This window comes from Ostrea edulis, chromosome 5 (genome assembly GCF_947568905.1).
Source record: "Ostrea edulis chromosome 5, xbOstEdul1.1, whole genome shotgun sequence".
Classification (NCBI taxonomy): domain Eukaryota; kingdom Metazoa; phylum Mollusca; class Bivalvia; order Ostreida; family Ostreidae; genus Ostrea; species Ostrea edulis.
The window spans coordinates 18,410,903-18,434,575 of record NC_079168.1 but is presented as its reverse complement, the minus strand read 5'-3'; the positions used below and the strand labels follow the sequence as shown (position 1 = coordinate 18,434,575).

At 32.9% G+C, this 23,673-nt stretch overlaps 1 protein-coding gene across 2 annotated transcripts; it reads left to right on the top strand.

Moving 5' to 3' along the window:
• The first annotated feature begins 1,092 nt into the window (after positions 1-1,092).
• LOC125650363 (cyclin-dependent kinase-like 1) lies at positions 1,093-22,978 on the top strand. 2 transcript variants are annotated; one of them, XM_056166848.1, is made up of 10 exons: positions 1,093-2,045; positions 6,647-6,768; positions 8,245-8,317; positions 10,710-10,800; positions 11,377-11,577; positions 11,702-11,784; positions 13,981-14,043; positions 15,494-15,652; positions 17,318-17,335; positions 19,804-22,978. In XM_056166848.1, exons 1-10 carry the CDS (start codon positions 1,878-1,880, stop codon positions 19,921-19,923), a joined length of 1,098 nt encoding a protein of 365 aa, XP_056022823.1. In that variant the 5' UTR covers positions 1,093-1,877; the 3' UTR covers positions 19,924-22,978. The 2 variants fall into 2 exon arrangements, with proteins under 2 accessions (XP_056022823.1, XP_048734552.1); XM_048878595.2 differs by lacking the exon at positions 17,318-17,335 and having other exon boundaries at positions 1,095-2,045.
• Positions 22,979-23,673: the final 695 nt, after the last annotated feature.

Here is a 23,673-nt window from a genome sequence, read left to right as displayed (position 1 = left end):
TGGGCTTAAGACATCACCTTGTCGGACTCCTATCTCTGGTGTATATGGAAGGGTTAACTTGTTCCCTACTTTTATGAAAATATTGTTGTGCCTATACATACTACATAATATGTTGTAGAATAAACCATTGATATTTAATTGTAGGAGTTTTAGTTTAATGCCTTCATGAATGACGGTATCAAATGCCTTGTAAAAGTCTACAAAACATGCATTTATAGAGTCGTTGGCCAGTGTTAATGTATTTGTAAATTAAACATTTAACTACAAATAAATGGTCTGATGTCCTGGATTTTTTTGAAAATCCTATTTGACTCTCGTGTATTATTTTGTTTTCAGTTAAGAATGTATCAAGCCTGCCGTTTAAAATGATATTAAAAAGTTTCGCTGTGCTGTTAGTTATAGTTATTCCTCTATAGTTTTGGGGGCCCGGGGGAGCTTTGGATTATCCGATTTAAAGATGGGTGTTGTATAACCTTCTAACCATTTTTCTGGATAGATTCCTGATGTTAAGACCATATTGTAATATAGTTAAAATCCATGTAATAGATGATACTGGATAAACAAGTGATAAAGAGACAAATCATATGAATCCACAAACCATGGGGGGGGGGGGGGGGGGGGGGGGGGGGGGGGGGGGGGGGGGGGGTATTTACGCACGTTACCTCATTGTTGGGAAGTTTGCCTCCTGACATTTTGTAAACGAACAACGTAAAGTTGACATTTGTTTGTGACGTCACAAACGGCGTAGGAAAACAGAGTGTAATAATTAAGATTTATGCAATGGGTTGATTAGTTAGATTCTATCTATGGGTTGATATCCACTGGATAAAGGGGTAAACATGTGATATAAATAGGCTATTTATATTCAATTTTCGAGGATTTTTTTTTACCAGATATTATTTAAGTATTACTAGGCCAACTTGATATCTGACTTAATATATATCTATTTTGAAATCCAATTTATCACCATTAAAAAGCACGTACTATCTATTGAACTTGTAATGATAGGAATTAAAAAGGAAACCATATTTCAGTCGGAGGCAAGCTTTTCGTATTCAATCTACAAAATTCGGATATTTTTTTTTTTTTTTTTTTTTTTTTTTTTTTAAGCGTCGTACAGTTTAGTTTGCATCACATGACGTTGTAGTCATGGGCATAACCTTTGAACCAAAACAATGGCGTATTGCTTTCACGCACCTTTCGAAAATAGTTCTTCCATGACTTAGATTATGGGGAATTTGTTACAAACTTGAATGGAATAATTATGAGTATTGTCGTGTTATTTATGTGTATTTATTGTTGAGGTGCCCTTTTCTTAATTGAGTGGATTCATTTACTTGATTATTTTTGCAGCGGACGAATATTTTTTGGGAAGTAGTGCGATTTCATGATCATCCATTATGGCGACGGACTTCGAAATTCATTATGGCCGAAGAAAAAGTTACAGGTTACAAACAAGCAAGTGACATTTTCTTCAGAAAAATATGTAAATGTCCTGCAAGATTATGTTGAGCAAAGATATTCCGTGTTCGTATACTTCAAACAACTCAGCAAATGGTGAAATTGGTAACGAAATCTGTGTGTTACGATAAACGTTCGTTCTTGTTTGTGCTTCAGGTAGCAACACGATAATATGCTGTTAGGAAAGGCAGCAGACATTATATCATAGCTGCTGTTTTTGTAAAACTTCTAGTCTACTGAAGATCAGCAGCTGTTTTATATCTTCTTTGCCAAAGTCCGGTGCCACGTTACACAAACTTCTTTGAAGCTGTTGTACAGTACCATAGGCCATATTAGCACTTCTCTAGTCAAAACATAGTGTTCCGAGCCAAAAATCACTTATTTTTATGCACATATAAACTGAATCCATTGTCAGTATGGAGAAATATGAGAAAATTAGCAAAATTGGAGAAGGTTCATATGGTGTTGTGTTTAAGTGCCGGAACAGGGAGACTGGGACTCTTGTTGCTATCAAAAAGTTTGTGGAGTCCGAAGAGGATCCGCTGATCAAGAAGATAGCTATGAGGGAAATCAGAATGTTGAAGGTTAGTAGCATTTGGCAATGCACTTTGAGATTCAGTATGCATTGATCTTTCACATTAAATCATATGATTTTATAAAGTTTCCTTCTTCCAAAATTCAGAATTTTTTGCATTGTTTGTGATCAATGTGTGTTAAAACACCTGTATTGCTCAATTAAGGTCTATTGTCCATCTCACACTCCTAACAAAAATGGCTGTGGTGGTCTCAATATATTGATAATGGAAAATTAAAACATCAAGTGCACATACTATTTTTTTTTTTTAGACAAATGGACAGGCATAGCCTACATCCATAGATGTAGGCTATGCCTGCCTACTTCTCCAAAGAGAATATATATGTGTATATTTATGTAGTTTGATCTGGAGATGGAGACGATTGTCAGTGCTGTTTTCTACAGTGTTTTCAAAGTTCTGTAGTCCAAAAAACATCAAATAAATAGATGAATTTCAAATTTTAAAAAGATTGTTTCGCCTTAAAAGTTGGTAAAGGCAGACATCTAGATCTACACAGGGTACATCAGCTGGACAGATTGTTTGTTCCACCTACCACCAAATATAAAGATTGCTAGGTGCTGATATTACTCAAAAATCTAAAGAAATTTTTTTCCCTGCAAGTCAGTTTAATACTTACAAAATCATCCAGAATCATTTAATTTGAAGTCTATCAGACATTCACATTGTATAATGACTGCATGTTTTTAATTGAAATATTTTTTCTGACGTGTGTACTGTACTTTGAGGAGAGCATTAACCTTTGTAATAGTTTGTATAGTGTTGTTAATTTCCAATAAAGTTGTAATGTTCTCAGTGAAACTTTTAGTAGCACATAAAGATGAAAGAATTGGTCATAAATGGGTACCTAATTACTAGTAGAGAGATATACTATCAGCGGGTATTGAAGTGTGTAATTACCTTGTTCTGTTTTTATAGCACCATAATTGTTGCCTGTTATAGGTTTCTGGCAAGTTTAGGTGTATTTTGGTACATTTTATGACATCATAATCTTAAGGGGTTCTTAAAAAGCCTTAATTTATGTTGATGTACAATTGAATAAAATGTATATATATATATATGCAATGCTGACATACATTCATATTAATTAATATATATGTACTATAAACAGATAAAGTCTGATTATTATCTGAGCTTTATTCTGAGTGAAGTGCTAGCTGGTGTCAAACATCATACAGTTATTATTTTGACATTGTACCCAATACTGATGATGCACGTAACATTGTGAGTTCCAATTTATTTATTAATTCATCGAACATGCTGGCATATAAAATCATGTTACACGATATATGGTGACTGTATTTGTGATCCCTTGGGGATCCGGGTTAGAATAGATCCTGAGTACCCCTAGCTTGTCGTAAGAGACAACTAAATGGAGTGGTTCTTCGGGTGAGACCGCCAAAAACCGAAGTCCCGTGTCACAGCAGGTGTGGCACAATAAAGATTCCTCCCTGCTCACTGGATGTAAGCGCCGAGCATAGGTCTAAATTTTGCAGCCCTTCACCGGCAATGGTGACGTCTTCATGTGAGTGAAAGACGAGAGGGACGTTAAACAATATATAATCAACTATATTTGTGAAGTAAAACTATATACTTGTCAGGGATTTATCTAGGTTGTTTTTAGTACCGGTAAAAGGTACCTTTCCCCTTTGGCAACAAATGGATATATTCCCCTTCCACAGATAAAAAATCACCTTCATTTGCAGAAACTTTACAAAATTGTATGAGAATTTTCAACAAAATCATTTTTATATATTCTAAGTCATTTCTATAATTGTCAGACTTACAATATAATCAATCTATTTATATTCCATGGATGTCCCCCACCACCATCCCCTGGAAGCTCAGACTGAATTCTCAAAATTTTTCCTGATTAAGTGGAAATACTATAATTCTGTAAGTCACATATAGTTGTCAGCTGCAAAAGATTACCTAGCTAGATTACACATTTTAGTATTTATAGTTACTTATTTATGTCCTGGTACTTATTTTTTTCTCAGATGAAATCAAGAGTTAATATCATTGATCACATGCTTTGAAATTAAGATAATTGTGTTGGAAACTCATGTGGTCTGTAGCTAGCTGTGATCAAAGGTTTAGAATAACTATACCTTCTCATTTCTTATTTCATCTTGCGACCAATAGTGCTGATTTAACAGTTGCAAGCTGAATTTATCTGAGTTACATGTTAGCTGAGCTGGTAAAAAGGATTACATTTAACTGTGAAATCAGCATTGATTGTCGCAAATAACAATTAAGAAGATAGTTATGCCCATTCAAGACCATATTTTGCTTGATGTCGGATAACATCTTTTTTTCATTGGGTTTTGCTTTTTTTTGTTTTGTTTTTTTTAAATATGTTGCAAAATATTTACAATAGATGGTATTTTTTGCATTATTCAGGGGATGTTTACTCCTCCTATAGGCACCTGATCCCACCTCTGGTGTATCCAGGAGTCCGTGTTTGCCCTACTCTTAATTTTGTATTCCTTATGGGAGTTATCTTCACTTTTTCATTCTTTGAATAGTCTTTGATGTCACAATTAGATGCTTTCCATCTGATTAACGCTCACTTAAACATCGATCCTTAAACCTAAGTGCAATAATGACTCAAAAAAGCAGATTTACAAAACAGTTGCATTAGAATACATGTAATTGTAATTGTTGTAGAATTTCTAATCTCCTGTAGTCTGCAGCTAAATTTGTGTGAAGATCAAACTGAATTATGTAAAAATGTAGTGTTTGTACATGAAATGTTCTGTAACCCAGAATCATCATGGTCTTTGTTACAGTTGTGATGTTAAATGGTTTTCTTACTGTTACAAGACAAGGAAATGATTTCCTCTGTAACAGTCCGGACAATTACTTAAGTTGGAAGAGTAGGTGAATTGATTGAAGTTATCTTCGTATTGGGAGCATCACCCCATCAAGCTAATGTCATCAGGATATTAGTTTAACCTAACTGAACCAGTAATCCTATAATTTCATGAATTATGTATGGAAATTTAAGGTTGTAAAGTGCAAACTTTCTCCATTTGTGTCAGATTTTGACCTTAGCAACATGCCAATGAAAATTTGTGCTTTTTCGATACAGAGTTCGAAACTCAATCTAATTAAAATCGGTTTTCTTAGATTCGTGGCATATATACTCTTACGCATAGTATACAGCGCAGATCTAAGAAGTCTGATTTTATTTAGAGTACTTGAAACTTCAAGGTGCAAGTTGGAACAAAAAATTAGGTTGTCAGGAACATTTTAACTTGCCATTGCAGAAAATTTACAACATAATTATATATGGATTAAAAGTTGGAATCTTCTATGAGTTTTATTTTTTAACTCACCATATTTTCACACTAGGTAGATTATATAATGTTCACTAAATATCATTATAATGAATACATTTCAAATTTTTGGTATTATATATTAATCAAACATGTAGCTATGTTACATTCCAATCATTCTGATGCACACTATATGTTGCATATTTTTACGATATTTTTATTACTATATTGATAAACAAGGCCACTAGTATTATGACCTGGTTCAGTCTTAAGAAATTCGAGTATTTTTCAGTTGACAACTTCGAATGGCTTTGTTAACTAGCTGCTACAGAGTAACAAAGCGAAATTGTAGTCACCAAACAATAATAGCCAGTGTTCGAGAGATCTACTGGGAAGAACTTCTGCTACCCATCACCATTATATTTCAATCTGTCTGCATTCCGCACTCCGCAGAGATAAAATATCAGAAATCATATACTCATTATAAAATTTACAACCATTTTGACCTGGATCTGATCAGAAACCACTGGCTTCCTACATATATTTTGCAGTATATAATTCAACATAGACTTGAACATGTGCAATTTGAAATACATTGATAATGTGATAATTGCCGTTAAATGAAAGGCCTATTATGGATAACTTGTTAGACAGTCTGAGTGTGTCGCGTGTCATTTTTGATGACTGTTGACCTAGACCTTAAAGGTGAAATAATATAATTTTTGGGGCTTTTTTTTTTGGTCCAGACCATAACTATTTTGTCTTTTGACATAGTTCTTTGATATTTGGTATGATGGTCAGTTTAATTTACTATCATATGTTCACAACACTGTTCCTTGGTTGAGGCACATATACATATAGGTGACTGTCATGAGCTCTTAATTTTCCAATTTGAAAGACGATCCCTAAATAATGTTTTAAAAAAAGTGGAAGGGGGATTTTAGTTTTAGTTTGCTAAAACTATTCCTCATAATTCATCCTTAAATTATACCCCTACCCTAATTTTAATTAAATAAATCTTCCTTAATGACCCTACAACTTATCTGTACATATGTATTGAAATATCTGGGTTGGTATTTTTTCCATTCACTTCATCTTTACCTCATACATTTTTTTAGAATTGTAAATTATGTGTTCAGTGGTCTGAGAGTATAAATTAATGAAAATGGTGAATTACTGAAGTTGACAGGTCAAATATAATTATAGTTATTCAGGTGACAAGTCAGAGTAGTCTTAAATCATTTAAAAAGTTGATATTAAACCCTATAAGCATTCTCTTTTGTCTTATTTCACTCATATTTGATTTTTCAGCAACTGAAGCATCCTAATTTGGTCAACTTAATAGAAGTGTTCAGAAGGAAGAAACGTCTCCATCTAGTGTTTGAATATGTAGATCATACGGTGCTAAATGAACTGGACAGACACCCAAAAGGGTAGGTATCAGGGATGTCGTGCTTTGGAGAGTTCTTCAAAGAAATGTCGGGTGTTCTTAAAATGTTAAAATTGTAAACGACAGCTAATTGTCTCCAATGAAGGCAATAACTGATAAAGTTTTATATATTGTACAAAGCCATGCTATTTGGGCAGCCTCCACCATATTGCCAACTATATATTTTTAAATTTGCTTCAGACTACCTAAATATTAGCTGTAGAACTGTTGCTCTCTGAGAAATGGGAGAGATCTGTCCCAATATTTTCCCAGAGAGCTACAGTTCTGTAGCTACCTAAAAATATGCTTGGCTACCATGTGATGTGTTTCATCCAGTGACAAAGAAACGTTACAATACAATACTAATTATATTTACTGTTAATTACACAGTGCCTGCAATGATCAGTGACTGTATTAGATAAAGATAATGTACACAATGTAAACATATTGACAGACATCAGCTTTGTCAGGCATCAGTACACGGCATTTCAACTCTTTTGGACGTTGTAGGTACATATTGTTCAGTTAGTTTCTCTCAGCTGAGATTTATTTAAATTGTCTTTTACAAAATACTGATTCTGCGATGCGCGATACGGATGACGTCACTATAGCTGATTTGTACAATTATGAGATCGCAATTATTATGAAGTATTTTTTATTTTAGTACTTTATAATCTATGATAAAATGCAAAGAAGTAGCAACAAAATAACAACATATTGCTGCAACTGTTGAAACAAGACATGATGTATTTATCAAGATTTTAATCAACATGTTCAGGAATGAAAGATTTGAATAAAGTCAAACAATTCACATGTGGAAGAGAGTGTACCGATTGCAAGTATTATACTGTGTAATACCAGGAAATTAGAAAATAATAACTCCACCCATGGGATTGCAGGTTTGACAGAGTCTGAGAGAGTGTGTACATTGCTCTTTCCAGCACTCAGGTAGAATTACTTTATAATATATGTAGTCCATGACAAGCATGGTATTACCTGGGTAGTTCTCTAAACATTTTTTGTTTTAATTCAATACAGATAGCTCATATATATATTTATAATCTGTTACAATGAATTATTCACCTCTATTCAAAGGAAGTGGGATTCAATTCAAAAAAGAAAACTACATATTATTCATGACTCAATACCACCCATATGTATTCATTTCATTGTGTCCTATTTTATTACTTGTGTTGGTTGCATGTGTAATGAAGATGCAATATATTTTCCATAATTTCATGTGCCTGAGGTATCCAATGGGTATTAATTCTTAATGCAATGATCATTGTATCAGAAAAATGGGCCTTTCTAGTTCTAAATCTTATTTTACCAAAAAATAAAACAAATTAGTATTTATGATGCATGATTCATCGCATATTCTGTTTAAAAAATATGAAAGACTGCCTGATGTCTGCCTTTGTTGAAGAATTCATGTCGTAACAAGTAAAGTTTTGTTTAATGTGATTATTTTATATTTCAGGGTGCCTGAGACACTTGTCAAGAGAATTATTTATCAAACACTGCTTGCAGTGAATTTTTGTCATCAGCACAATGTAAGATTTATTGTTTTATATTGCTATGTAATTATTTGTTTTTTATTCATATCAGAAAAGTGTACTGAAATGTGTTATAGGGATTTAAACATGAATAGACCATTTATTAGGGCACACGAGTCAATTACATAACCTGTTCCTATCTGTGCCTGTCTGTCATGCAACATGCATTATCTGACTCTTAAACTTTAAAAAAAGATATGACAGGTTAAATTTGAGAAACTTCCTGGCCTGAGTGAATTTTCACAAAAAATCCTTTAGGGTAGGGGAATCAAAATTGTAAATTTCATGGTCATTGTCCTTTAAGGGTTCTAGGAATGAGGCTAAACTTTTTAAAATAGCATATTCTTTTTAAGATATAGGCATCTAACTTAAAAAAATGCTAATTAAGTTACAATGAGCTTGGGTGGGGCTCTACAGATCACACAATGTTATGTAATAAATGTTTAGATGTCTTACTTCTTAACATTTAGTAAACCAATTTTGTGCATATAGTTATGTTGACTGAGCATGGTATCTTACCAAAATTGTGATATTCATGGGTCAGGGGTTGAGTTTAGGCCATATGGATTATTTATGGTGAAAAAGCATTTCATGTTTTAAAGGTTTTGTCCATTCCTTATCTAAGAAACAAAGTTATATTGAGCATGGAGGCTTCTTCATGAAACAATTTTACATTGTAAAATTTACAGCATTGCCCTTTGGTCAGGTTTCAAACCCAATTAGGTGGGGCTATATGGATCATACTTATTGTGAAAATGCATTGCATGCTTAATCTATTCTCTTGAACATCTAGGAAACAAATTTGGTTCTAAGTTATATAAAGCATGGAACTCTCTATCAAATACTGTAAAGTCCATTGTCCTGAGGTCAGGGGTTCAAATTCAAGGGTGGGGTTGTATGGATCATATGATTTTTTATATTCAAATCTTAGTCTCTTCTCCTGAACATCTAGGAAACAAACCCCATACATAATTATATGGAACACTAAATTTATGACGGGTACATTCTGACCCCAGGGAGGGAGATCACATAGTGAAAATATATTCAATCTTTAGACATCTTTTTTTTTCTTCTGGACATTTAGCACATAAATTCAGGGTGAACATACAGTTTTACTGGCCGGTACCAATTAAAATCTTTGATTTCCTTTGATGGGGTTGTATGGGTAAATTGAAAATGGATTATATGTACTCTCTTTTTTCCCCAGACCAAAGCATTTAGCTCATATTTGATAATAATTAAGGTTGTTTATGACCCTGAAACAAAGATATTTGTCCATGTGATGACTTTTTACCCTTGCACCATTAACATGCAACACGTTTGATTGAAGGTCTTCATTTAAGAAATAAATTTCATATTTGAAAATGCATGAGGGCATGAACTGCAACGCTTCACATCAGCGTGCTTCATGAAAAGCATGCCGACGTAAAGATATGAAGTTTATGCCCTCATCTATTTTCAAAAATGAAATTAATGTATTATATTTACATTCTGCTTTCATTTCTGTGGGAATTCCCAGCTGTTAAAGTGATCAACGTACCATGTTTATCAAGATTCATTACACACACTGTTCACAGCTGTATCACATTCATGAGGAAATTGCTATCAATACTATTGGTAAAGATATCTAAGACAAAAACATTGGAAATGTAAATATTGTATGGCATATAGGTCTCTTTTATTCCAGTGAAAGATTAGATTATTAGTAGGAGTGTGGGATTAAGAAATTCCACCAAGGGGACAAGATTTGCTGTCTAGGATGAGGCTTTGCTGAATCCAAGACAGCAATTCTAGTCCCTGAGGTAGAATTTTCCGATCACACACGAGTAAATCATGAACAATTATTTTTCTCCCATTTTATCTACAGGTAGTGTGTTATTTCAGGAGTTTTGAGATTTAAAATCATCCAAATCTTCAATGGAACTTTGGTGCAAAAACTAATTAAACAGTCTGAAAGAACATACCCGAAAATGGTTTGCACTTATTGTGCATACTAAAAATCTCAAGGTGCCCCTCGAAAAGCTATATCAAATTAAAATTTGAAATGTTTTTTACTTCTGCATGTAATGTAAATCATAGAAAATATATGACGTCATAATCAATGAAGTCCTAGCAATGTAAAGCAGAAAAGTCTCACATGAGTATGTCGGTATCTGAGAAAAAGTTATCTTCATTTCAAAAATATCATTTCATTATTTGTCCTCTTCGCTCCTTGTGGAGCATAGGGCTGCTACAGTTGTTCTCCACCTCACTCTGTTTTGGGCTGTTCTTTTTGCCTCATTCCAGGTCTTTCAAAAATATGAAGTGAGAAAATGATAAGTGATGTTGAGATTCATTGCAAAATTATATTGAACAAGAAAAGCGTTTCAAGTTGTGTCGTTATTTTCAGTGTATACACAGAGATGTGAAACCCGAGAATATCCTGATAACGCGGCAGGGACAAGTAAAGCTGTGTGATTTTGGGTTTGCCAGGGTGTTGAGTAAGTTAGATGGCGTAAATTCCCGTAATGTTATGTTGGAATGAATGATGGGGAAAAGGATGTGAACTTTATTGTGACCAAGAAAGCTGAAAATCATTTCATTTAGCAAGTGCAAAGAAGCATAATTTTGATGAAATTGTGCAATACAAAATGCACAATTAAGTCATGTTGTCACTTAGATTTTAGTTGAGAAATGTGTATTTAACTAAATGCTGTATCTGAGAATAGAATATTGCATAAACTGCACTGCACATCATAATGCCTTTCCTTTGCATCATATAATGATGATCTGTTCATACCTATACACACATATACATGTACATATTATCTATATCAAAGACAAAAACATTTGAAATGTGAATATTGATAATTATCCCATGCACACATCAGATCTTGGTCACGTATAAAGCAAAATCAACAGCATGTTTAAATTTCCATATTTATAGTATTAGTAGGAGAAAATTACAACATTTGTAATATTTACAGTATAATGACATTTGCATCTAAGTAATGTAAATTTCTAATATATACATTTCTTCGTGGTGTGTGCTATAAGTATTAACAATTACATTGTAGCTGGACCTGGTGATGAATACACAGACTATGTGGCCACTCGGTGGTACAGAGCCCCAGAATTACTGGTGGGGGACACTTGTTATGGACCACCAGTGGACATCTGGGCAATAGGATGTGTGTTTGCTGAGTTACTGACGGGCCAGGCATTATGGCCAGGGAAGTCTGATGTAGATCAGCTTTACCTTATAAAGAAAACTTTAGGTAAGTTTAATTATTGCAATGCCTGAAATAGTGTTAATGGAGGAAAAAAATGAAATATGATCTTCTCTTCTGAACTGATTGAGTTGATGTGCACATTTTATTTTCATTACTGTACCTTTTGCAGGAGACTTGTTACCTCGTCATGCGGAAATTTTCTCCAATAACACATTCTTCAAAGGAATGACTATTCCAGAACCAGATAGAATGGTAACCAACAGATTTACTATGTTTACTGTATATCAAATATTGACTTACTGCTATGAAACCACACAACATACCTCAGACAGGATTAGAAAAATTGTATAAATCTTCTGTGTGAAAGAGATGTATAAATCTTCTGTGTGAAAGAGATGCAGTATATATTCTGTTTTTAGGCATAGTGATGTCATGCATGTAATGTTGTTAACAAACTTAAAATTAGACAACAAACTTAAAATTAGACAAAAAACAAAAATTTCAAGTCAGTCATTCTAAAAATAGGACTATGAACCTTTTGTTCCATTAGTGAGTACAAATGTTTTGTTGTTGGAAGCATTTGAAACAATTTAAAATTGACTTTAGCATTTGCTCTTAATTTCTGGTTTACCAGGTTCATGAAAAATTGATGAACTTGTTACAGCATGTGATACCAGTGCCCAGAAATTTAAATGGAATATAAATTGTTTCTTGTATAGAATAGAGATATTTTAATGTCCTCATGTTTCAGTTGTGCATTATGTATGACTGTTGGTTAATATTGCCTCTGTGCCTTTTTATTGATTTCACTTAAATTGCAATTTTTAAAATGTTTTAAGAGGCAAATTGTTCAATAAAACTTTTAAATTGATCTGGTGACATATAAATGATTTCTAAATTTAAGAAATTCAAATCTATTTGACTGCATTGAAAGGTTTATGTGTGAAAATGTATAGAAAGAGAAGCTTTTAATTCTTCCAATCAAAATAGATGTGAAATCTAATGCCTATAAGCACACACAATGGTTTATAGCAGGGATACAAAGGTGCGTCTGCTTTAGCAGACGTTTAAGCAGAGGTAAAATGAAAGTCTCATGTACTCTATTTAGTGCTAGGATACTGCAAACGAGTCAAGTGGGGAAGCATTTTCAAGTTTTAATGGCAGCCCGTTGTTATGACTGCATCACACACATATTTCATAGCTGATAATTTCAGGCTTTTGCAAAGTGTTACACAAATAGAGTTTAGAGCAGTTTTGGTTAATCGCACATGCAATTCTTGACTTTTATCTCTCATGCCAAAATTTTGTATTGCATGTAGGTTAAAAGTGGCTGTAAAAAAAAAATTCAGGGGACACCAACATCTAAATCCTCTAGGGAAGTTTTAACTTCCTTTTATTCAGATTTGCTTTCCACAGTCTGGTTTTGTTTTTTTGATAGCTAGAAAAATTGAACAATATTTTATGAAAAATATTTCATTTTTTGTGCTTCTTGGATTGAAAAATGGAATAATTTATTTTTGGTCTGTCAGTTTATCTCTCTGTTTAAGACTTCAGCTTGATTGTAACTTTTGAATTATGTAAGTAACTGTTACATATTTCATACTTTGCAAATTGAAAGGATATACAAGGTTAAATAGGCATTTTTTGTTGATGTTGTCTGGACCATATTTTTTTGTCTTTTAACATAGCTAGGCCAATGATATTTTATATGTTCACAACACTGTTCCTTGGTTGAAGCACATGGACATATCGGTGATTGTTATGTACTGTAACTCTTAATTTTCCACTTTAAAGATGATCCCTAAAAATGTTTTTAAAAAACTATAAGAAATGGAAGGAGAGACATAAGTTTTAGTGTGCTAAAACAATTCTTCCTAGTTGTAAAATCATGGAGGTAATTATATAAATTACATCCCATATGGTAATTTTTTGTTTTCATTTTTAACATTTAAAAATAAAATTTAATTTTGATTTTCATCATTTTTGAAAAAAAGTTTGTTTGTAGCCAGTGTTGTTAAGGCTAACTAGGATAAACAAATCTGATACATTTCATCATGTTCTTGGGTTATCATAAAAGAAAACCACACACACACAAAAAACTAGTTCTAATAAGGTGAGGATCATCAAACTTGGTGTACATGTTCCCAATGATGTTGGAACAAAGGATATTTTGAAAAGTATCAATGTTACCTCTAAGTCATACTTTATCAGAAAGAAATGTTTTTTCTATTGGATATTTAACAAAGTCTTTTAATATAGAAGTAACATTTTATTGGTACTCTGCAGTATTTGAGAAATCCGCGAAAGAACACTCTGACTAAGCCATTTTTCGACCAAAGAATGGTTTATTTGGATGTTCATCCTTTCTTTGATTACTACACTGTACTGCACTACTAAATGTATTGGAAGGATGTATTTTGTATCTAATTAAAATTATTCTCTTTATAGGAAACTCTGGAAGAAAAATTTCCCAAAATATCACCCATGACACCAGCTATGAACTTTATGCAGGTATGAAAATATGAAAAATCACATTTACATACATGTAATTGCATACACGTGATACAGTCGTCAAACTGCTGGAGATTTGGGGTCATTTACTGGAGATGTTTATTGACATTTTTCCTACATATGAGGGAATAAAACTGCCATTTCTAAGGTTACCTGTGTTACTCAGGTGACATATTGTGATCCATTGTCTTGAAGTCACATTTGAACATTTTCAACATTTTTGGACTTTCTCCTGGGAGATTCTGCCTTTGGATTGAATGTTATGAGAACAAAAACCCAAAAAACCAACAACCCAGAAATATAATGCAATTTTTTACAAAAAATTTATTTTTTACATCTGGATATCTAGCAAATAATCTGTATGCATAGTCATGATAAGAAGGAGGCCTCTACCAAAAACTGAGATATTTATGGCACCAGGATCAAGGGTTCTGATCTATGACTGGGCTTTATGATTTATATATTGAAAATTTCAATATTTCTTGAGGTATCTTTTTGACACCTGGACAGCAAACAACCGAACTGAGTGCATAGTAGTAACGATGAGAGAAGTCTCTGTACAGAGATGTACATATGGCATTGCCCCCCCCCCCCCCCCCCCCCCCCCCCCCCCCACCCCACCCCCTTATATAACTGGTACTGATAACCAGTACCATTCTGACCCATGTCTACATCTACTTTCATAATGTGTTGCATCTTATCTTTTTATAACTCTCAGAATCGATGTAGATTTGTAAAGTACAAAGTATTTGTGAGTATTCATATGAAAAACCATTCCAACATGTTTTAAATATTTATTTCATTCAGGCATAAACAAAAACTAGTGGGATGTTCAAAGACCACATGTCAGTAATTATCAATAACAATAACAACAACAACCTCAAAAATGAGGTTTTAAATCTTAACATCAGTGCAAACTGTATTCCAGTTTTGTGAGGGAGTATTTCTATATTTGTTAATGGTAAATTTAGATTTTCAGGATGGCTGGCATTATTAAAATTTCTGTATAAGGAATATTTAAGACCCTTTGCTTTGAATTTCAAAATTATTCAATTTTGAGGTGTAATTGGTTTACAGGGGGGTGGGGGTATTGAGGAGTTTCAGTGTGTGTATAGGAATAATGTCTTTCTGCCTATATTTTGTCCTTACATTATGTTTTATCTTCGGGCCAACATTTTGTGATGGAGAGACACAATGGAAACTGATACTTGGCAGAAAGTCTGCATATGACAAAAAAGTGTTACAAAACTGAGCTAAGGTCAAGGTCACAAGTAAAAGAAATGTTTTTCCAGGTGCAATAACTTTGTAATGAAGAGACGTTAGAAACCCATGTTTAATGCAATGTACAAAGGTTGTTAATGAATAGTTAATGTGTCTTGATCCAAAACAAAATTTATTTGACCAAGGTCAGGTCACAGGTGTTGAATTGAGTTCTTGATGATTATTGCAGGGGTGTCTAACCATGGACCCAGCGCAGCGGTTAAGCTGCACAGTTCTTCTGCAGCATCCGTACATGGACCAAAACAAAGAAATCTACGATTCTCCAAACCGCAAAGACAAGCCAGAGAGAAATAAAAATAAGCCAGCTTCTCGTGCCAGTAATCACTATGTAAGTCTCCCGGTTATCAAGAACTAGATTTAGGATGACAATGTAGATTGTAGTTGCTGTAAATTGTAAAGAAATTAAAGCTGTGTTATGTGTAAACTTGTATGCTGTACATGTATTGTATGTTTTCTGTGTATGATTTGATGTTCAATTGTTCATTAATTAATTTTTTTTTTTGGATACATTTTATGTCCCTGTTTAATTTCATGTGTTTTTCCTTTTCATTCTTGCTAAGTGATTTTAAGACTTTTAAAAGTTTATTTGTAGAAGTACTAGAAATACAATGTAAGCAGTGCCCACACAACAACGTTTTATGATATGGTTGTATGCTCAGTTTGAAGGATGACTTTCAGATCTTATTACTTTTGAATGTAAATAGACATGACTCTACATAGGCAGACATGTTGTATATGACATAGAGTAGTTTATAGCTTCACTTACAGATTTTCTTTAACTTGCGTGCCCTTTTTCATTTATTTTCCTACATATATTATTTTCTATTGAGATGTAAGTTTCATGAAGTGTTTTGGCAGTACTGTACCCACTGGTTTTACATGTTTGAATCAAGGATGTGCTTCTGTCGGTAAAGAATAGTCGAGAGAAATATACCAATAAGGTGAAGACAAAGTTTGTGATGTTCCGCTTGGTTGATTCACTTCTACACATCTCTAATTTCCTTAATTCTGGTCCGAACTCTATTAATCTAATGGTGTAAATCCTTTTCTCTGTCATCATTACATCTGGAGGAATATTTGGTTATAGGAAGAAAAAAAATGGAGTCGGGCCTTCGTGGTAAACTTGCACTTGTTCTATTTCCTGCTTATGATAAAGAAAAGAAACTACTGTTTCACAATATTTAAATTGTATTTCCCTGTGATTTTAAGCTTTCTCTCTCCAAAGTGCTGAAACTGTAGATCCAGAAGCAACCTCCAAATTCAATCAAATTGTTAAAATTTCACTGTACTGAAGGTGAAACTGGATCTACAGTGTGAAGATTTTTTTAAAGTAAAACACAGAATTTCACTATTTTGTGTGTTGGTTTGTTATCACTTGTCAAGAAAGTCATCCTTCCAGTGTATTAACAGTCACTGATATACTGTATTAGTATGTTAACTTTAGAAGCAATAGGAAGGGGTAGGGGGGGGAGTGATGAAAGGGACTTCTTGTATTTAGTAAGGCCTAAATAATTAATTGTGTGGTTCCTGTTACATGTTTTTTTCAGAAATAGGGTGGGTAGGTCAGTTTATTATTATTTTGGATGATTAATATTTAAAAGGTGAGTGTTTGATGATTGATGAAACATGCATGATGCTAAAATATGGTGTAAATGTCATGCAAAGCTGCGATACTATACTCTTTGTTGTCTTAGATTTCCTAGTGTCGCCAACTTTGGGGGGGGGGGGGGTAATTGAGGTCAGATCAAATATAGATTAGGTCGGGAAACTGGAACCACACAATTATTTTTGTACTCCAAAGTTAAAAATAGTGAAGCAAGAATCATTGGACAGTGTTCTTTGAAAATAAAAGGTTGTTTGTCAATATGAGCATTTTAAAAATGTCTTGAAACATATTTTTTTTGAGTATGTACTGTATAAAATTGTTCTCTTCCCAAATGATCTGTTAAGTAGCCTGATACACAAAATTAACTCGAAATTATTCATTTATCAGCCCTCCCAGAGTGCAACAGTAAGTAGCTGCTGGTATATCATGTATTCCAACACTGTTTGCTGAGGCCATGCAACACGAGAGTTTGGATATATCTCTGTCTCTGCAGTATTGAGGAGCATTCATCTCATTGAGCTAAATTAAAGAAAAACAAGCAAACCTAAGAAACAATTAAGCCAAAAAAATCACAAAATACTTTTTTTCCTTGGAGAAAATAAGATAAATGTGAAAAATATCCTACTAACAATGACATGGAAAATGCTAAATTATTGTGTTGGTATAAAATTAATGGCAAAGAAATTGAGGTAGGAGCATTGTAAACAGTTTTCCAAGACAGATATTTTTATGCCAGACTCACAGGCAAATTACATACACAAGATTTTCTATGAAGGTCATGGTTACTGTGAGTAAAATTTTAACATGCTATTAACAGCTATTGTCTGAATTCTTCCGTTTAATGTTTAAAAAAGAAAGTTGGCATAACATCCTAAAATTAAGATTTTTTGTAGTCTAATAGTCTGTCTATTTGTAAAAATTTCTTCTTGGATCAAGGTCATAAGAGAAGCAAGCTTGTAACTCTTGTCAATGATACCTGTTACTTGTAGTAGGATATGTTTCAACATTGTCCACTTTTATTGTATTCAGAAAAAAGAAATTGTTGCAAAAGAGTTGAATGTCTCCTGGATGTGTTTGCTTTCATTCCTTGAAATCCATGTATCAACATCCAATACTGCAACAAATATTTACAGTTGTTGCACAGTTCTTCCTATGTTGCTTCAACAGGGTTGCTCTATTGTTTACAAAATATCCTCTACTGCATATCAACATACAGCCTTTAATTAGTATTCCGTGACAGTTATTGCAGAGACCAAAGAAATATTGTATATACCTTATTTTACGCGAGTATATAATATGGCGAAATGACTCGTATACGTCAAATCGTGTAAACATGAATTCACGTGTCGTCTGATAATCAAGAGTTCTTGCATGTATTTTAGCAATAGAAAATTAAAAGCAAGTAATTTTATTTCGCAAGTGATGCCTCTTGCGAAATTATGCGGTAATATATTCCTCGTATATATTTAAGAATCTATAGTACTGCGTCCATCATTCTGCAATATTTCGATTACACCATCAAAAGATTATCAGAACAGTCATACATATTAAACTTCCACAAAGAAAAGTAAATATATGGGTTTAAAATGTAATATACTTACTGAGACCATATTGGTGTCATGTCTTCCACAGATGACACAAGGATATTTGTCTTTCAACATAAAATTGATAATCTGTGTTCTGAGATTGATACATATGTAAACAAGCATGGCGATTCACAGACAAGATGACCCTCTTCCACTTGTGTGTAGTTTTGTTGGACTGTGCATGGGAAGTCAGCATTCATAGCAGATCAAATAAATGCATTGATATTAAATAGTAAAGTATACCATCTCATCTTTTTTGTCTGCTAAAAACATTCATTCTGTTTCGGAAGTTGCCATGATTTCATGAAGTGACGTAATTTGTGGCTGTACTTAAAAACAATAACTAGGTGTATATTTCTGAACTGTAGAAGAATAGAAATAAAGTTCTTGATTTTGTAGATGTTGCAGGATAACCTCCTTGGTCTCGAAATGTTTTTCGAAATATAAAAGGCTAGGCTTTTATATTTCAAACCAACATTTCTGGACCTTGGAGATCCACAAAAACATGCATTTTATTCTTAAGTAAGTTCAACCTTTCATATCTTTTAACACATTTGTCAGCATATCATTCAGATTTTAATCATCATCGAATATGTAAATGTCGTATGATATAGAGGTCAAGGAACACTTTCAATGGAGATTTTCATTTTGAATTATGATTTTATTTCAGCAAAACAGAAACAAAAATTGTTTGGGTTTTTTTTTGTTTTTTTTGTATTTTTTGTTTTTAGGAGTTTTTATTTTCATGCTTTTGAACTGTCAAAATTATAATGGTTTTTTTAAACAATTACTCAAGAAATTCAAATTGAAAGAATATCATGTTTGGAAGCTTACATGGCCTGCTGTCATTTTTTGTACAATTCTGGTTCCATTGTGCATTATGGTGTATCAGGCTACAATGGCTTGGTACCAACTTGTCCGAATCATTCAACATGTTCTTGATAATTAGCACAGCTCTTTAACAAGTAATATGTACACATTTTACAAAGCACGTGTGTCTGATAAACATTACCATATGTCTCTCAAAGTGTATATAATAAGCTTTCAAAGTTCAAATATCTTTTTAACTCACATAGAAAATAAGAATATTGGAATAGTTTATAATTTGATTTTTACCTCATACTAAGGCTATTGCTTCAGACATGAAAATATACTTCTTCTTCTGTTAAGTTCTTAAACGAAATGATAAAGAAGAGAAGCATTGTACTGGGCATTCCAAGTCTTCAACCAATGAAAATAAAGTTTGATTTGTAATCTGTTGACAAATATTTTCATTGGGTATTTCAGTACCATCCACAGCTGCCCCAGTTGACTGGAAACCCTGGTTTTAACATGTCTACCTCCCCCATACCAGGCACCAAGTACACCAAGAAACACAAGTACGACCACCACCTTCCAAACATCTGACTTTTCGGCCAAGGGGTTCTGCGTCATGACAACTAGACTGGAGGAGCTAGCCAAGCATGATGTTTAATCCTGGAGGCCTATTCACATCGGGAGCAATGGAACTTTTGTTTGTGGTGTACATGTACAACTTTTGTTCGAGCACGTGTGGAGCTTATTCTATAAATTTTTTCCAGCCATTTTTTAATACTCAAAACAACCTCCTTATTGACCTCATCTGAATGAGTAAATATTCAAAAGTTGCGACTGTGTTGTATTCTGTGATTTGACGGTTTTTATTGATACCGGTAAATGTATTGCTGCTATAGAGGATTTTAATGTGATAAGCATTTCTTACTTTTCTTTAACATTTGTCATTTTGACATTTTTGCTGTATTTATATCTATGGAGAGATATAGTGACAGCTAAATAATTTATGTCATTGATTACATTTTTCTTCCAAGGTAATTTTTCCCTTGCCTCATTGATAGTACAATGATAAATCTTATCTCTGTATTGCTTGTTTCAGCAGCTTCTTATTATGCATTCAGAATTTGTTTCAAACAAGCTGAATGCATGATATTATGTGCGAGTGATAAGAATGTTCGTTGATTTCCATGTGATGAATGTACATTTGTATGTTTATCTTTGCTTGTATTAAGATTGAATGCTACCATGTGCATGTTGCAAGAACAATTTTCAAAGACGTAATTTTTGTAAATTCAGTCGGTAAATAATCGGAAAAAAGGAGATATTTTTTGTGTAAGATGTGTTGAAACTCAATATTTTGTGAATTGTATTCAAGAGGAAAATACAAGTTCTTTGGATGTGTTTCATAAAATTTTTCATTAAGTAGTTTGTTCATAAATTCATTTGAAGTATTCACGAGTCAAAAAGGGGGTTGTTTTGAAGTTTTGCACCATATAGCTAACAATGTTATTGTAATCTGAATATTCAGTGATTGTTATGAATATTCATAAGTAGAAATATTTTATATTATATATTGAATAGAATAGAGAAGAGAAGAGTGGTTTAAGAATGGAAATTGAATGATTTACTTGATCTTTGCCAATTGTTTTTTTAATTCTAGAAATGTTTAGTTTAGGGTGAGTGAGACTAGCATGAAATGGAATTATTATTGTTAAATAAATATAAAAAAGTTATTTGAATCTAGTAGATTTACAGTATACCTTGGTAGGTTACTTTGCTTCAATATAAATGCTAGGATAAAAATAATGTATTAGTCCAGTTTCTTAGGTTAGGGGTGACAGAAAACTTTTGCAACATTCTATGTATGAAAAAGCTGTTAAATCTTTAGAAAGTTGCGAATGTTTTAAGTATTAACATGATCAAAATTAGAGGTATTTGATATTTTTTGGTTTATTGTTTTATACTTCATTATTGGTAAAAGGGACAAGATAAGAAAGAAAATGGCAATTGTGGGAGTTGGAAGCTCTGCTAGTAGTAATTAAATGGAGTTTCTCAAATAGGAGTAGGTAATGTTTTTGATAAATCTTGAGGAAAAACTTATTTGAATGATCTAGTACAAAATCAAAGTTATGCTATTTGGATAAAACTAATTAAATAAACAAAATGTTAGACACCACATGTAGAAATATGTTTGATGTTAGATGGCTCCAATGCTTTGTTTTTTCTCCGGCAGACACCTTGCTTTATAGAGTGACATTTCTGGCACATCTATGACTTGTGTACTAACCTTGTTTCCCCACAGCACTAATTTCTGCCTCTCTCCGTTGCTTCCGAAGTTGCCTCCCAAAGAAAAACAAAAAAAATTTCATCATAGCAACGACATGTCAATTATGGTGTAGGTGATTCTTGTTTTAAGTTTTCATATTGTAACCATAATATTCCACTCTTCCCATTACAGATCTTGTGGGTTTTATTAAATATGTTTGTTTGGATGTCATCTGCCATTTTTTGATCATGTGAATAATATGCTTTGTGTAGAAAATATATAAACATACTTGTGTAACCTTCATAAATCTTGAATTTTTTTTCTTGTACTGATGGTAGAATTGTTTGTTTTGGTTTTTTTTTTTTTTTTTTTTTTGGTTTTTTTTTTCATATGGCTAATGATGTAAATATGTTGATATGTTATAAAACATACTTTACATTTATGTATAACAAATATATATATATACTCATGGAATCATATCTGGTTGTAAGGAGATCAGAAGATCTGAACAGCTTTAATTTTATATATATATATTAGTGATTGTAAGATTATACAGTTATCTGTAGCCAAGGAAACACCCCAATATGTCGGTAATATGAGTTGAAAATTATCAATTTATATTTGTGTGTTTCCATAATTTTGCCAAGTGAACTTTTTGTGATCATTCCAATGTGTGAATGACAAGTAGAAATTGGTAGTCTCAGGAATATTTTTTTGTAATGCAGAATTGAGAATTGTTGAAGATATTGGGAACAATATCTTCTGTTTCTATTGAACAAACATTTAGGATCTGAGTTTTTTGAACGAGAATATATCCACTAATTAACTTGATTTTCAGTGAAATGAAATACTTGTATATTTTCAGATTGCTTTCAGTTTTTCCCCTTTTACTAGGAATGTCTGAACTATATCTGAATTCTTCATGCAGACACAACTAGATCTTTAAGAGTCTTTTCTGTTGATTTTCTTGTAGATATAGACACTTACAAATGTTTTTCTATTCATCATTATTTTTTTATTTCTGTGTTTCTGCACTTTTTTTGATAGAAAAAAATGATAAGGGAAAGAGGTTTAGTTATTTTTAAACATGGAAATTGTAGTATACGTTTAATGTATAAAGGGAGACAACCATGTAACAGACAACACATGTGCTACATCTTTGTTCGTGCATTTTTAATTTTTTTTTTTGGTTCTTGTCATATTGTGGCTGTGTTTAGTCCGTTAGAGGCACCTGGTCTAGTTGTAATAGTTTTATGGCCAAAGGTAGAAAGGGAAAATTAATATCATTATATTTTCTGATGTCAATCTTTTGAAATTAATAATTTAATTCTATCATTTCAAATTGTTATTTGTATTTAGGAATTAAATGTTATCAGTACAGTTGTTTTGTGCTTGTTGTCTTGTACAAGAAACTAATACTCATTGAGGAGATCAAGACATTGGTAAATTCCATGTTTCCATGTATAGAGGGAGGGGCATAATTAATGGTCCATCTGCTAGTCTTTGGCCTACTTTAATACTACTTTATATGTCTTATTGGATAGACTTGTTCATGTAGATGTGCATATTGTTTGGACATAAGGATCCAATATTATTTCCCTTGGGGTTAAAGTAGATCTAAGGGGTGGCAAATGTAAAATAATTTGTGAACACTCCTCCTTGGCTTATTGGATAGACTTGAAACTTTATACAATGTTTCATTGCCATTTGTAGAAGTGCATATTGTCAAGATGCGAGGATTCAATTATTTTCGTAAATGTTATATTGGATCTAAGAGGGATGGAGGATGTAAAATAGCTTGTGCACACTTCCTCGTATATGGCTTATCAGATATCTTTGACATTTTGTACAATACTTCATTATCATTTAATGATGTTTACATTGATCTGACCCAGGGATCCAATATTTCCCTACAATTTATAGTGGATCAAAGAGGAGTGTTTTATAGCTTTTTTCATGTACAAGGCTATGTTCACTTCCCTACTGGTACTTCAACACAAGTCATTATTTTTGTATCATGCACAACACTGTCACATCGATGTTGAATATTTTCACCATATTTTTCCTCGATGCACAAA